This window comes from Folsomia candida, unplaced genomic scaffold (assembly GCF_002217175.1).
Source record: "Folsomia candida strain VU population unplaced genomic scaffold, ASM221717v1 Fcan01_Sc023, whole genome shotgun sequence".
Lineage (NCBI taxonomy): Eukaryota > Metazoa > Arthropoda > Collembola > Entomobryomorpha > Isotomidae > Folsomia > Folsomia candida.
Window position 1 is genome coordinate 1,697,992 of NW_019091215.1, and position 16,774 is coordinate 1,714,765.

At 36.8% G+C, this 16,774-nt stretch overlaps 2 protein-coding genes across 2 annotated transcripts; one reads left to right on the top strand and one right to left on the bottom strand.

Moving 5' to 3' along the window:
* Positions 1-866: 866 nt before the first annotated feature.
* Positions 867-3,738, bottom strand: LOC118438589. Its single transcript, XM_035859080.1, has 3 exons — positions 2,470-3,738; positions 1,876-2,266; positions 867-1,746 (listed from the first exon to the last, which is right to left on the bottom strand). Exons 1-3 carry the CDS (start codon positions 2,677-2,679, stop codon positions 1,619-1,621), a joined length of 729 nt encoding a protein of 242 aa, XP_035714973.1. The 5' UTR covers positions 2,680-3,738; the 3' UTR covers positions 867-1,618.
* Positions 3,739-12,858: 9,120 nt separating this feature from the next.
* Positions 12,859-14,454, top strand: LOC110859010 (lipase). Its single transcript, XM_022107885.2, has 3 exons — positions 12,859-13,447; positions 13,594-13,829; positions 13,946-14,454. The coding sequence occupies exons 1-3, from the start codon at positions 12,896-12,898 to the stop codon at positions 14,310-14,312; spliced, it is 1,155 nt and encodes a 384-aa protein (XP_021963577.2). The 5' UTR covers positions 12,859-12,895; the 3' UTR covers positions 14,313-14,454.
* Positions 14,455-16,774: the final 2,320 nt, after the last annotated feature.

Consider the following 16,774-nt stretch of genomic DNA (forward strand, 5'->3'; position numbering starts at 1 on the left):
CGTTTTTAAATTAAAAGATCATTCTTTCAGATTAAAATATAAAAAGAATAATTGTACTACATGTGTTATAGTGTACAAAAAATATACATATATCCCTTTGCTGTCTAATATTTCAGCACGCAATTCAAGCTCTATCATCCTCCGGCGAAACGCGCGTATTCTGGTTTTGCATCTGAATTTATTACAGTAAGACAAATTGATAAATGTGAACATCTAATCTCCACGTACCATTAGCTAAAGCGAGTGTTCATGGCATTGCCATTATCGTCCATGACACGATAGAGCTAAATCGGCTGACTGAGCGGTTTCATTACACATTTTAGAAATGTGAGAGTATAATTAAGGCCAAATTCGAAGATAGCTAAGTGGTTGATCCTCGAGTGTGGGTTGGGTTGCATCCCCAGCAGAGTCAGCTTGAAGGGTTACGCAGAGTTAGTAGTACTTTTGTGCAAACTTAAATTTTTCGCGAGAGTTAGAAGAATTTTTGAAGTTTGTTTGGGTGGAGAAAGAAAGGAGGAAAGTCGTGGGGCCGCTGAACTTACATAATTCGAGTGGGAATAGTAATTCTGTACCAATAGGCAAATTTCTGATAAATACGGGGGAATTTTGTAACCAGCACATGTCTACTTTACGCAAGTTGTATCCTGTGAGAAATGTTGAATGGCGTAAATCTTCTTTACAAAAGTTATATGACGATCCGCCCTCCAAGTTTATGAGGCGAATAGGGTTTCAAAAAGTGTGTTGAGTTTTGTTCAATATTTTATTAAAGATGTTGCAAAAGCTATGGAGGAAATGTAGCTACACATATTTATGGGTTTATGAAGTTAGAGAACTAAATGTTTCATATGAATAACGGTTTATTTGTGAATATAAAATTATTTTACAACTTATTCTTCTACGTAAAATAAATTGTTGACATGGATAAATGTAAATGTTTGTTTGCTTGTTAATCCTTTAAGTATCTGTGTTTTAGTGCCAACAAAGATCATTTCTCTATAAAATGGTTTACACACCATGCCACCGATCTCAAAACGCGACGAAGACGAAAATAAGTGATAAAAGTACATTGTGAAATCTATCATTAAGAATAAATAATGTGTTAATATTTTTTTTTTGCCTTTTTGCTATTTCTAGAAATGATAGCGGAATTATCCCTACATAGATTTTCCTTTGTTGTGAGAAAGACAACTTTTTTGAGCACTTCATACGTATGTGTACCACTCAAGCCGTAGTAAGTGGTCGTCATGTGCATATGAAACCGATTGATAGGATAGATAAGTTTATAATATTCGTGAAGAAATTATTACTCGTTGTTTTAACAATTATCTTTGCATCTCTATTTCCAGTTTTGCCTCAACATTTGTAATCCCACTTATCATATATCGAAAAATTGCTATAAAATTTGCTAACGCAGCGGGATACAATTGAAGGAATTAATTGAACTACAAAAAACAGAATATGTATCTAGAGAATTATATTCTATCCTACATAATTATCACCAATGTTTTCTAAAATGTCCATAGATATTTGCTACACAACGGTGAGTTGATATTTTCAAACGAGTTTTTGTTATGATATTCCAACCTCAACCACAAAAGTTGTCAAAATGATCAAAATATCAGTATTGTCTTTCCACAATAAGCAAGTCCAAGAAGTCGTCAAAGTCCTTGTGATTCATGATAGCTTCATCCACCACGCACCAGAAACGAATCCCTCCCCCGTAACTTATCGCCACAATGGAAACACCTACAAAGATAAATCACATTTGTTGTACTACACAAAATAAATCACACAAACAGGGTCGGTTCGTTTACTGTATCTTGGCAAAATTTCTACAGTAAATGACCCTGCACGTAATTTATCAAGCAGACCCACCAATTTGCCTCGGTAGAACTGACCATCCTCCAACATCACTTACAAAACTCCCACAACAAGCTAAAGAACCCTTCACCCTCGTTGCAGGAACGGATGTGAATACCGTTGAAGCTGGAAACCACTGGCACACGAATTTCACAATATTTCCCGCAATTCGCCCCGGAAGTCGGCCCACACAGCTGAGCAGGTAATGAGTGGGAGTGCCTGGCAACGATGGGCTAACATCAATCAGTTGAATGTCATGGTGCTTAGCTAGCTCGCCAAACGGAAGGCAAAAGTTGTTTGGAACCACGGCATTTCTGGGCTGGCTGTCGGGGTGTGGCAGAATGGCGGTGGGAGTTGAGAATGTCAGGGTGGAATTATCCGATATATCTCCACGTCTGGATAGGACCTTGAAGTAGATAAATACACATTATTTCCACAATTCTAAATGTCACTGTTCCTTTAAAGGTCAAAATTTGCTGAGAACCACCCCCACTGGGGGTGGAGCTTCCAAACCGTAATCGAAAAATTTAAAAAATCGCCTAGGCCTCCAACGGAATAAATTCTGTGGCCGGTTGAACATACATATAAATGATTTCAGTTCGTACATACCTGACCCAGTGCAGAAACAACAATGCTAGCCAAGACATTTGTGATTGTATTATTCTGATTTTCACTCCTCTCTAAACTCGACCACAAATATCGTACAGTTTCAAAATCCAGACTTTTTGAGACTCCAAAATGACGCAGGCCAGATCCTCGTCCAATCATAGGATCACAGTCTACCCCGCTGGCAGATTTTCCACTGAATACTCTTTCCATTATGTGGAACGGAAGTAGCAGAAATCCTAGAACGTTTCCGAATAAAATGCGTCTTCCCACATCCCCCGATAACTAGGCTTTAGGGTCGGTGAAAAATGGACCAATGTCATGAAAATCCATCAGACACTCCGTCACTAGCAAGCCGGCTGAAAGTCCATCCATGTAGGAATGATGGCACCGAAGGACTCGTACAATCACTGGGGAATCCCCCAAATTTAGTATTTGCACCTGTGGAATTATCACCCATTCCCACCCAGGTTTTATGGTTTTGTCAAAATCCTTTGCCAATTTCGGAATGATTCCGGCAACAAATTCTTGCTCCATATAGAACTCTCCGTTTGCTGGGACAGTTTCAATCCACACTTTGACGTGTTCCTGGACATCAAAGGTGTCACTCTTTTTGCGACAACCGTACCCCCACTTTTTCTCTAGTACCATTTCTAACCGTCCATACACCTTGACCCCGTCCTTGGCGAGTTTCTTATTGATCACATTCTGCATAAAAAAGTTTTGCTCTGCTTCCAGATCCAGGGTTGAAGAACTTGGCGACACCACAATTCCCAGAATTATTCCATCCGTGCTCCCATCTGGCTGTCCGGGGAATAAATTTTCTATCCCGTTGGAAATCAGTTCAAGTTTTGAGCAAGTACAAAACAAATAGATTTTCAGGACACAGCGCAAAACGTTGTTGACAGCAAAGACCAAAAGCAAGACTGGTAAAAGGAGAGTGTACCCGGACAAAATAATGGCCGATTTGAGGAGGATGTTTTGTACGAAAGATGACATAGTTGCTGCGAGGAGAAAAGCAAATAATTAATTCACTTATATTCACCAAGCAAGCTGCGACAGGGTTCGATGCGATTCTTCAGTCTAGGAAGTAATAAAAAATAACAAAATTTAATAATCAAACTGGCACCAAGGAACATAAAAAAGTTGCGTCAGCTGCTTACTTACCGACGCAACATAATTATAGTCCTAACAATTTCGTTATGATTATAATCACAAAGTAAGGATACATGACTCTATTATACCAATGATGATAAATTTGGCAACGACTAGTGATAAATTTGTGATAAGTGACGACCAGACGGTGACAAATTCATAACCATGGCGGTTATAGAGTCAAATATTTATCTCTACTCACTAGGTATGATCGCAAGAAATTTTTTTAGTGTATGTGAATTAAATTCCCAATAAGTTTTGAATCTCATAATTCACATCACTACGCTAAATGTGTTTTGTTTATTCAAATAGTTTTCTATAATTAACAAAAGTAACAAATTTCAGTTATGTTAGTATTTAAATAAACCCTCCAAACGAATATAAATAAGTAGCGTCAGAGCGATTCAAGTTTCCTTTAACGTTTCCGTATATGACCTCGTCCTAACGGTCATGAGGTCAAAAATATTAACGTCCTTGAAATCGCAATCAAGTTTCCTTTAAAATGCCCCCATATGACAATTATGAATCTTATGGCCCTTGACCTCAAGGTCATAAGGTCAAAAATATTAACGTCTTCGAATTCGCGGCGAAATTTCCTTTAAAATGATACCCCATATGAAAATTAAGGTCAGTTTAATTTTGGACCACACCCCCTGGCGCTGTGGGGGGTGGTCCGATTGACCCCATTTTCGAACTCGACCAAGAACTAAAAATTAGAAGCACAATGGCGAAACCCGCTTTTGATTATGTTGAGGCTTTCTAAAGATATCCTGCTTACGGACGGACGGACGGACAGACAGACAGACAGACGGACAAAGTGATCGCAATAAGTAGCTGACGCTACTTAATAAAGTTACCTTACGATTTCGCTGAGATTGATTTCAAAATACGAAATTTTCTTAAAATATTTTGAGCTATGTTTATTCAGAACAAAGTGCGCACTCGCTGACAAAGTGATCTTCTCGATGAGTCAAGCTCGTGTGTAGAATAAATATTTATATATACCAAAGGAAAACCGATTTTTATAAAATTACCGACTTGTCGTGTTCAACTTAATGAATTAAATGTATTTACATATTTACAAGTTATTGATTTTTATGCCGAGTCAAGGGCTAATCGTGCCGTTTTGTTTGTCCGTCCATTTGGTTTGGCATAACCAGATTAAAAAAATTAGTAGATGTTCCCCCCATCAGTGGCGTATATTAGAACGATTCTTACAACAGGCATACATATATATTTTTGAGTTCCAAAAACAACGTAGGAATATATCGCTATAATTTGTGACCCGGATACAATTGTTGAATCTTTGCCTCCAATTATATGTATGGAGACTGGGCTATAAATAAAGCATATGTATTTGTTTCAGGCTTTGCGAAGTTGCCCCAGAGGTTTCTTGTCTTGTGAGATATTTCCTTATTGCATAAGATACCTTTGCGAGAGTGACTGGTTATTTGCAACCTGCATAATTTTATATCTGCAGACATATGTAATTAACTTAAGCAAGAAACCAGTTTTATTGGACAACTTTATTTACAGATATGTAGGTATTAAAAATTATAATTCAGAAAAAGAACCAGTCACCGACAGGGTTAGGAAAAACTCAGCGGTTTTAATAGGTTATATTGATTTTATTGGGGTTTTCTGGGCTTAATTGGGTTTTCTTGGGTTTCATAGGGTTTATTGGTTTTTTTTAGAAGTCAAATATTACTAGTCCTATAATATAGCATTTTATGGAAGAAAAGCTTTGTATTTAACATTACATATTGATGTTCGTATAGAAGCAATTCCTCCAAATAACGACAATAATTTAATTAGCGGATAGCAAATGGTAAACATGAATGACATTCCAGAAAAACAAGTGTCCTCGTCCCGCACCTTAACCAAAATTTTTCAGAACGGCTTTAGTCTCCTTCACGAATTGGACCATTTTTATAAAATTAGAGTTATCGGCTTTACGCGTTGAAAAACTTAAAAAATAAACCGTAGTAACGTTAGAAGTAGCTCACCCTGGAATAATTTAATAATAAACCTTCCCGACTAGGCGCACACGATGATTATTTAAGGAGAAATTTGTCCTGAATTATGATGGAAATGATGTGCTTTTCTAAACTCCCTTCAGTCGGTAGCACTTTCTTTTGCCTGGAACATGGCTTTGCATGGATAGTGAAAAATAGGTGAAAATATGTAGCCCTCCGGTCGATTTGCAAAATTTACTTTGCATAAAACCCATAAACGCAATTTTAAATTATTAGCCACGTGCTATTGTCCTCGTCTCAAACACAAATTAACTGTTTCTTCAAAACAGTCAGTCTACACGCTCCACACTCTACAGCACGGAGAGTACACCATTAAAATGTGTCTGAGACGGGGACACGTTAAAGCCCGCGGATAATATGCACAATGTCCTATAATTGGTATTTGCATAATCTTAGGTAGTTTTGATTCGTTTTATTTGTTTATACTTTCCGAAGCATTTGACATGGTTTAGTGCACAAAATGGTGTCACAAAATTTGTGGTTGCCATTGTGCATGCGCAAAATTCGAGCCGTAAATATAACATTCAGATTATTTTAAGCGAGCCAAGCCAGGTTGGCTTGTATGGTTTTTGGCTCAACTCGTTTATCCAGAAACTTGGCTCCAAGGCCTGGAATAGCCCTGGTCGTTATTATGTACATAAGTACTTATTACAAATTTTTAATAGATGAACCCAACCAAATTCCCCACACAGAAAAAAAGTACACAATAACAAGCAAATCCCACAAGTATAAAATGCCGTCATAATTTTTGAATTTGCGTCTAGCTGAGAAACGGAATCATATTTTGGATACGTCCAATTTTCGTAATGATGAAACAATTTTGTAGGTTTCCATAAATTGTGTAGTAAAGTTTCCCAGTGACTTATAATCCCAGAAGATATCATCACCTTAAGTCGGTGTAAAGCATAACTATTCCGTGCCGGAGTATGTAATCTGCCATCGACGAGGGGACGTAAAGAACAAATCATTATTTCCTTTGAGATATTTTACTCCGTTTGGGTTGTCATTAAGGAAAGGCACCAAGGCATCTATATTCTTTTCCTTATCCATGAACGCAATTTTGTCACAGGTTGACAATGTATTCAAAAATGCTTTTGTCTCTCGATATGATACGGGTTGCACGGGACATTCACTAAACGCGCTTTTGTTATTGAACCTCCCACCAATTGTGAAATACTTGTTAAGTGTTCCGTTTCCATATGATCGTCCATCGGCTAGGGATGTGCCGTCATGACATGTCATTGACAAATTGACATATTGACATGTCATAAATGTCCAATTTGTCAGACATTTAAAATTTGTGACAAATATGACATATATGACAAATATGACAAATTCAAAATGTCATAAATGTCCAATTTGTCTGACATTTAAATCTTGGACAAATTGAACATTTATGACAAATTGAACTTCTCAAATGAACATTTGTCAGTGAAATTGACATTTATTAATCAAAATATAAAAATTTAATTTCGTTGCTCGACTCAAGCAGTGTGAGATTCTTATACCGACCGGGGGAATTTACTTTGACTTGATTTACACAAAATTTCCTAATCAAAATAGCAACTCACAATGCTGAGGAAAAGAGATCTTTACATGCCCCTCTCAAATCCGATGCATTTTGCACATGTGGTAGCCCTAGGCGAATGCATGACGAGCCTAAAGTGGATTGATACCATGGCCACATTTGCGTGCGCCACACCCGCTCAAAATGATGAAACCTACAGAAGTTACCAACTTAAAATATCCACCAAAATTCAAATTTTGCTCGTATGTTGATAAGATTTACATTTTTGTGATCCCTGGTACTTGTGTAATCATATCCAGCAGATGTCTTAACTTTGTTGAAATTTTAAACTTTTTTAAATAATGCTGTGGAATGTCCCAAAATTTTAAAAAATTCAAAAAAGGTGAGATATCTACTGGATATGATCACACAAGTATATGAGATGACAAAAATGTAAATTTTATCAACATCCGAGCAAAATTGGATTTTTGATGGATATTTGAAGTTGGTAACTTCCGCAGCTTTCATCACACTAAGGAGGTGTGGCGGACTCAAATGTGGCCATCCTACATTCTGTCAGGACTATCAAATATTCAAAGGGCATCAAGATTTGAGAGGGGCAAGTAGAAGGTCCCTCCTACTGAGCCCACATAGGAAATATTAATGCAAACATTTGGCTGCTGATGTAAACAGTTACTTATATCCAGCAAGGATACCATTAATAAAATGGTAATTGATAAAGTTAGAAACAATTGATAAGTAATATCATAGGTAAATTAATTCAATCAATTAATTAAGTATTATCATCCCGATTATTTTTGCTGTTGTACCCTTATTTGACGATTTAGACAACTCTTGCCTTAAAACCCGCAATATCTTACTTTACGAACTCCGTAGGATTTTAAAATTGTTCCTAGCTTAATTAATCAAATTAAATAAATTTATGTACGAACGTTTAGTTTCTTGACAATGAGGCATTCCAATAGATTCAATTACAAATTCTACGATAAATGGGGAATATCGGGACAAAATGTCATATTTGTCCAATTTGTCCGTCATATTTGTCATAAATGTCTGACATATTGAAACCGTGACATATTGGACGGTCAAATTGACAAATATGACATATATGACAAATATGACAAATATGACATATATTCGCTTGACACGGACAAGCTCCATCCTTACCATCTGCCCCAATCCCAAAATATGGGCGTATCATTGTTACCAGGGTTGTGCCAATTTTGATTAGAGGATCAAATCGTGTATAACCTTTTGGCAAATCGGCTAATTCCATTGATCGCTCGAGTACTTCAATGAAGAAAAATGCGCGTCGAATTATCCCTGACATAACGGCCGTATCCTCCAGCTTTTCATCGAGGAGATTGAATGGAATCAAAATTTGTATTCCCTCCACTTGCAGTAAATTGTTCCAAGGTGAAATATACCTTACAGGTATAATCATTTCCATCGTGAAAAAGGTTTTTTGTAGAAATTGGGTAAAATAATTCCCGCCATAACAGCCCAAATCGATATAAGGGTGCGTAGTCCTATTACAGATGATGACGAAAGCTCTGACGCAGAATTTTCTAGAAACATTCCGATCGCAAAAAGCCCTCCACCTGAAGAGATTGAGAGGAAAGCGCAAACGATAGTAAACATTGTGAGGCTAATTAACGTGCAAATCCACGTGATATAATCGAACGGAAGTGTTAGGGCTGAGAGATGTCCAGAGTTTATAGGCTTTACGTCGTAACACGAAACAAAGCTTAACCTGGGATTCACCCGGGTGACGAAATTAACGTGGGTGGCACGACTAAGTGATTCATGTTTCTGAACAGGGAACACTTGATGAGACCAAGTTACATTCGTAATAGGTTTGTGTATAACATCTTGTAAAATCCAGTAGCTAATAAACACATTAAATGTTACCAAGTTCGCTACCTTCCGATAGTCATTTCTTGAGCTTTGAATTTTTGTCAAGCCTTTTATGCTGAGCAAGTCATCAAGACGGATCATCCTCCCATAAGCTTCAACATACGAACTCCAAAAATACTTGCTATTCTCTGACGCATTCTTGCTAAGGTGTTGAAGTTTCTTGAGGCAGGCTGTAGGAGAGCAATCAATCGGATACCATCTTTTCGACGCCTTTATTCCAACCACTGAAAAACTAAGATGATAATCATTGTAGTAGTACATCCGCAGCACTGGTCCTGCAGAAGCTATTAAATCCCCTCCGTGCATACTGAGCTCAACTACAATAACTTCCCTAAAGCCAAGGCGATGCCAGCCGTCAGATTCCAATTTTCTAAGAAATTGCTGGATATTTCTTTTAATTGTTGTGGCCCAAATGAAGTACTGATTTGAACGAAACACGCTGATGAAATTAGGTCCAACGATGAAATCTAAATACTTTTTATCCAATTTGAAGTTCCTTTGTTTTTCTGGAAGAATCTCAAACGATGCCCAACAGTGGGGAGAAGATTGCGTCTTGCCACTATAGAAAATTTTCTCTCGATGACACCTCCTTGTTTTGAGAACAAGCCGAAAATGATTATTGGTGCGTTTTTTACTTCTTGGTTTAGGACGTGGACAACTTTCTTTGGAATTGAGACTATTATCGTGCAGTTTCCGAATGGTTTGAAGTACTCCGTGATTTCAAAATTCTTTTGTCTCAAGTCATTGCTTGCACTTGAGGCAAGTATTAATTCAGTTGCTTTTAGAAGGAGTGTTAATATAAATGATGGTCTTTGAGATATCATTTTGTATCGGTGGACGTTACATACTAAAATATTTTATGATCCAAAACTGCCCACGTATGGGAAATCGAACCGTGGAAATCGAACCGTGGATTCGTAGACCGTTACTGTTCACTCTTGATTTCCGCTAAACAGATAATCTCCATGGATTAATATAAACGGCATTATCAATTCAGTTTAGTTTATTTCACACCGAGCACCATTTGTGAAGAGAATTGACATTTATTAACGTTGGAATATTTTTTCGACGTAATCGAGCCTTGTCTCGCAACTTGAAAAAAATCGAAGCCCCAAGAACTCAAACCAACAATTGTGAATCGCATCTATCTTATCTTTCCGTTGAATTGCCCCATCGAAGAAAAGTTTTGGCGGAAAGGTTCAATTTTTTGAATAAATCTTCTTTCATCCCTTCCTCCAAGGAGTGAAAATAACTGCAAGGGTGTTAATCTTCCCGTCAATATTTTTTATTAATGGGGCAATTCAACGGAAAGATGTGCAAGCACAGATAATATTTTTACGAGATTACAATTGTTGCTTTGATTTTTTTATGAAACTTGCTAGACATTCCCGGCTAACTTGACAATAGCCTCAATTGACTTAAGGAGATGGATACCTACATATGTATGTGCCAGGTGTATTTTGCTTGTCAAATGCAAGTTACAAATTTTTAAAAACTTCCCAAGTAATTCATATCTTTTTTCAATTTGGAAACCTTGGAAATTTTTGTAAAAAAGTAAGTTTTAAGGTTGTTTCTATAGGTTCAAATTTACACATCTATCAGTGTACTGATCTAAGGAAATCCTCAACCGAAATGAAGTTTCCCGAAAACAACACCATTAAAACAAACATAGCGGATGTCTAACGTAATTGGATAATCTGAAGAAAGGGATACTTCTTGAAATTACACTATTTTGTATACATAATCAACGAATAATTCATACCTTAACACTTATAATTTTGCTTATCTAAGTATACATGTACATATGTAAGCCCTATTGTCGATAATGACAATTTATACTTAAAATTTTAAAATTTAACTTTCATATAAATTGTTTCCAACTAAAGTGCTGAACTTTTCTTATGGAGGCGAGTAAATGATAATTATCTTAATTCAGCCGATAATGTAACTCGAAACTTATCAGACCTATTCCTGCTAAGGGTTCCACAACCAGAAAAAACATTAATCGTGTGTTTGAAAAACGATGCTATGTATGTAGAAAAAATGAGTGAACATTGTAGTCCTTGGAAAAATCATTTGAACTTTGACCGTAACATTTTTCTTCAAATGAGCTATTCAGCTGAAATAAATTCAAATTGTTGAATTTAGTTTGTGGTGTCTACAACAACTTTCAAGTTTAGGTAAACCTCCCCCAAATTACGTGACATCCAGTGTGCCAAATAGGAAAGGATTTTAAAATTTTTGAAAAATTTCATTTCACTTCCAATTTCGAATCTAGAATTTTATTTTTTCACTAGTAACTTAACACAAGTATGATTTATTTATAGCTCTAAAATCTGAGACGTGCCCCCAATGCATGATTGACATTGACGTGGTCTGAGTCATCCATTCCACACCATTTTCACTCACAAGTCATAATGCGATGGTGTAAAGTGTAGCCCTTAGATTGGTTGACATTTTAAAATTATGTTGTCTGTGTCAAAAAAGCAAACATTTCATGAGACAGTTTGTGCGATGGTTGGAATTTGTCAAAATATTTGGGGCCAAAGTTTAAAAAATCCATAATTTTTATCAAACGGGTGAAGCAAAATTCACATCCATTCCTTTCGAAGGAATGACAAATCGTCCATATTTCAACTTTGACATCAATTCAATTAAACGTTGGTGGTATTGACTAATTTTAAAATTTCAACCAAATCGCAAAGTTACACTTTACACCATCATCATGTCAGTTAATGCTTACTTGAATACCGTTGTTTTACAAGTCTGATTATCATCAACAAAACAGAAAAAAGAGACAGAGACCGACACCGACATTTGAGGGGCTGTAGGAGAGTATTAATCCATTTATTAATTTGATATGATCGGCACGAGTTTGCAATAAAGATAGTTGCATGTGAAAAAGTATAGAGAACAAATTAGTCTTAATACGGGTTCAATGCATTCTGCTTGAAAGAGCAAAATGGAGTGCCGCGTGATGTTTTATTACTATTAAATATTATGGATTCAAGCCTACAAGTATGGATTAAATAATTTTTTACCACGCAAGGTTTTCATACCAGGACAGTTGATAATTACAGATACATATTTCTTGGTGCATGAGAATACCAAAAGTTTAAAACGTTTCATTTATTTAACCCGGTTAACTTTTCTAAAATCTACCAATGTTGATGTTTACATATGATTTATATGCACAACGTCGTACATTATGGTTCATCTATTAAAAATGCGTCATTTTTTTCTGCAAGATTATTTGGTGCCCATTGGAATTCTTATGAATTTAGAGTTTGAGCCGTTCTTGCAATTCTTCACATATTTTCAAAACTAATAACGTGTTGAAAACTTTTAACCGTTGACACGCACCAGGCCTGTTGATAGGAAAATCGAAAAAATATGTATGTAGAATAGATTTATATAAAAAATGACGCATTTTTAATAGATCAACCATAACACTACAGACACCGTAATGGGACTACATACATACAATAATGTATGCTTCTTCAACTATAAAAAGTAAGATGTTCACAAATTTATTATTTATGCAACTATTTAAATTTTAACGTCACGCCGACAAATACATGTTTGAAGCAGGTTACTAATCCGATCTGATAGGAAAGTTATAGCTTTACAATCTCACTTTAAAAGAATTTTCCTCAATAAAACTTAATCACTTTGCGGCATCAGAAATTGAGATTGCCCTAAACGCATATCGTATCCCTATAAATACGATGATGTTGTCCAACTAAGTCCTACACTACGTCGAGATCCCAATCAATTCCTTCCAAAAATTGAAATGTTTTTCAAAAACTTTGCACCCGTATTCACCTTGGCGTTAACATCTACCTTACTTTTTGTAGGTTCCACCACCGGACAAAGTTGCGGTCGGGCAGATGTCTTCACGCGATCCGATGACGAACTAATTCTCGCCCAGTTTTCCGAGCTCCTCGATAACAACCCGGTTATTTTCGATGGCCCTGTATCCGTCTCCGAAGCCCCAACCCAAACCACCAGAACGACCCCCTTGACAATCGAGGATCTTGAGTATTACACCTATTTCTCGGCCTCGATGTATTGTCCCACCTCGCTGAAAACGTTATCGTGCTGTTACTGCGGGGAGTTCAACGCTACGGTGACAGATTTTCAAATTTTTGAGAATGAACTATACGGAACTAAAGCGTTGGTCACGTTGCATTCATCGAAAAGCGAAATCGTGGTGAGCTTCCGGGGTACCGTCACTTTCATGAATTTCATTATGGATTTCACGCTTCTCCCGACAGGAGTGAGTAATGGGGGGATTCAGGTACATTTGGGATTCTTTTTGAGTTTGATGTCGGTCTATAATCCGGTGAGTAACCTAAAAAAATGTATAATTTAGGAAAATTGAATGCTTCTGAGCGTAATTTGTTGTGATAAAAGAACCCAAATTGGAAAATTGTGGCAATAATTTTTGAAATAAATATCGGAAGGTGACTATTTTTGAAGAATTTGTAGGTTGTTAAACAAGTCGGGATGTACCTTGCCAGAAATCCAGGATCTCGTATTGTCGTGAACGGTCACAGTTTAGGAGGGGCGATGGCATCTCTGTTCGTCTACTTTATGACAAGCCTGAACCAATTTCCTTTCACGAATTACGCCTTGGTAACTTCCGGTCAGCCGAGAGCGGGAAATGTGGCGTATGCCGATTACATGAATTTCCTCAATATTCCCATGAATAGAGTGGTCGCGAGGTGAGAAAAGTTCGGTAGATAAATATATTTCAGAAACTTGTTTGTAGTTGAAATATTTTCTCGCAATGTTTTAAGAATTTTTGAGAATTATCTTACACAATTTAATTACCCTCTAGGGCAGACATTGTTGCTCACCTGTTTCCTGTAAGCGTTCCGCTCCTCTTTGGAGAATATTACGTGCATCACGGGCAAGAAGTCTGGATTAACGGGGAGGAAATAAACTTTTGTTCGAAAAGGGTCTACGAGGATCCCAACTGTTCCAACTCATTGGGACCAGTTTACTCCGTTTTGGACCATCTTCAATACTTCGATGCGGACCTTACCGTCTGCTACTTGGTCGAGGGATGGCTGGAAATTGACCTCGTGACGGTGGAAGGCTTCACCCCGACCAACTTCCTCCCACCAATGCCCACAGTGATGCGAGGGATTTTAGTAGGCCTGGTGCAAGGAGGGTATCAAGGCCTACTGCCGGTTTTGGGATAAGGAATTTTTTGAAGACATCTTATTTGGTTAAGTTGGAAATTTTGTAGGATAATGAGTAATGTAATGTTTAAGATAAAATTAAAGTTCTCAATATCCGAATTTAATTGGCTTAATGAAATAAAGTATCTAGTATGTATTGCAATCTTGTGTATTGGATTGATCTAATTTTTTAGCTATATGTAAGGTGCCATTCCTCTATTAATTATTAAAATTGTATGTGTTGCTAATTTTTTAGTACTGGAAAACAATTTTAGGGATCAGGTGCTATAATTCCTGACGTGATATATAGCATCTTTGTGTACAAAGATGGTAGTTTTTCTGACATGTATTGCCAAAATTTTTGAATTCGAACATTAGAGACGTTTTGAGGACTTTTAAAATTCGATAAGGCACGTTCTAATACTGGGTTCGCGTGTCTGTATCGCAACACATTTTTTAAAAGTATTGGCCAATCATTAAACGCTTATCATTTATGACGGATTTAATACAAAATCAGATGGCTTTGGCAGCTGAATATTTAATTTTTAGAATTTCCATCAAAAATAGGTACTGGAGCATGTACTTACAATGCGACGGTGTGAGGTGGTTACCGCCGAGATCCACTGGACTAATTTTAAATTGTTCAAGTTCAAAAATAAGTGGACCCGTATTTTTTCGTTTTCCTGAATGGGCATGTTTACGCCCTTGGCGGAATTAAAAAAAAAAATCAGCCAAAATTCGGATTTTTAAAAACGCTGTAATTTTTCGAATTTTAACCCGATTTAAAAAAATAAACCCATTTTTTGTTCAGAATTACATCCCTGGAAATATAAAAATTCATTTCTAAAAAACTTTTAATTTTCAAAAAATTGTCGTTTTTTGGGTTTATAAGAATTCTGAAATAGCATGGACGATTTCCATGAGCTATCGCCGGTAAAAAACATGTTATTTTATTTTCGGGTGTTTTAACTCAAAAACCTGTACACCGGGATGGAACTATTCGATTTAGTCAATTTTAACCAGACCCCATAAGGTATATATATTCTGAAACCTCCCGCCAAGACCTTTCCAATGGTACCCTATTTATGGGGTTATGTGAGACTTGACCTAATGACCTTTTCCTTTATTGCTCAAAATTTGTTGACATTGGAAAAAATTGAAAATTTTTAAAGAATCTGAAAACACAATCCATTGAGATCAGTTTTTACCAAATATAAAGACAATCTATATAGGATTGAAGAAATGAGAGCTCTTTCAATAATAGTGATGGATTGGTCAACTTTATAAGTTGACCTCATGCCATTTTCAGGTCATCGAGTACGAATTGGGCCTAGCGCTTCAGAAAGACCCTAGAGCATGCCCTGGGGATTGTCCATGCGAAGTTTGCCCGCACTGAGCCCACTGGTTGCTTCACAACGAAGGGAGAAAGTTGACAAGTTTTGTCGAAAAAGGCAATGCTTTCACGCATACCATTACACGTGGGGGGGGTCACGGAAATTTTAAAAACTGACTAAATCGAATAGTTCCATCCAGGTGAACAGGTTTTTGAGTTAAAACACCCGAAAATAAAATAACATGTTTTTTACCGGCGATAGCTCATGGAAATCGTCCATGCTATTTCAGAATTTTTATAAACCCAAAAAACGACAATTTTTTTGAAAATTAAAAGTTTTTTAAAAATGAATTTTTATATATCCAGGGATGTAATTCTGAACAAAAAATGGGTTTATTTTTTTAAATCGGGTTAAAATTCGAAAAATTACAGCGTTTTTAAAAATCCGAATTTTGGCTGAATTTTTTTTTGAAAATTCCGCCAAGGGCGTAAACATGCCTATTCAGGAAAAAGAAAAAATACGGGTCCACTTATTTTTGAACGTGAACAAGTTAAAATTAGTCCAGTGGATTTCGGCGATAACCACCCAACACCTCCTCATTGTTAGGATAATAGAAGAAAAATATTGAAAAGAAGTTGCCCTTCGTAATGGCCGTTTTTGTGGATTAGAATCTTCTATAGTATAAGCTGGAAATGTCTCTCCGGGACGGAAAGAAAGTAAATGTTCCGCAACGGAAGTAGAGATAACCACACCCGACAACCATCCTAAGATTATCTTCAGAAATTTAATTTTTTGAATTTTCGCGCAATTCGAAACCTGACTTTCTTTACTTTTACTTCCTTTGCCGGCAGACATTTCCAGCTTATAATTCTCGCTCGCCCGGCAGGAGACAGGCTTATTCGCTAGTATCCTAAATTTGATGGTGGTTTCTGTATAAAAGGAGATACATATGAGTTTCTTTTTCACACAAAGTAATAAAGTAGGGCAAAATGATCCTCCCTCATCGTCAAGTTTAATCATTATTTTCTCTCCTTCACTAGTCTCTTAAGCCCGCAATGCGGGCTCTAAGCAAAACAATTTTATTTAGTTTAGCGATACAAATTCCTGCTGAATAATTGTTACACATTTATCTTCACACAGAGCAAAGAA

Coding starts and splice junctions, on each gene's coding strand:
- LOC118438589 (XM_035859080.1), bottom strand. CDS start 2,679: ATGGAAAGAGTATTCAGTGGAAAATCTGCCAGCGGGGTAGACTGTGAT. Junction 2,267..2,469: donor TTGTTTCTGCACTGGGTCAG/GTATGTACGAAC, acceptor ATCTACTTCAAG/GTCCTATCCAGACGTGGAGA. Junction 1,747..1,875: donor AGTTCTACCGAGGCAAATTG/GTGGGTCTGCTT, acceptor TTATCTTTGTAG/GTGTTTCCATTGTGGCGATA.
- LOC110859010 (XM_022107885.2), top strand. CDS start 12,896: ATGTTTTTCAAAAACTTTGCACCCGTATTCACCTTGGCGTTAACATCT. Junction 13,448..13,593: donor TGATGTCGGTCTATAATCCG/GTGAGTAACCTA, acceptor AAGAATTTGTAG/GTTGTTAAACAAGTCGGGAT. Junction 13,830..13,945: donor ATGAATAGAGTGGTCGCGAG/GTGAGAAAAGTT, acceptor ATTACCCTCTAG/GGCAGACATTGTTGCTCACC.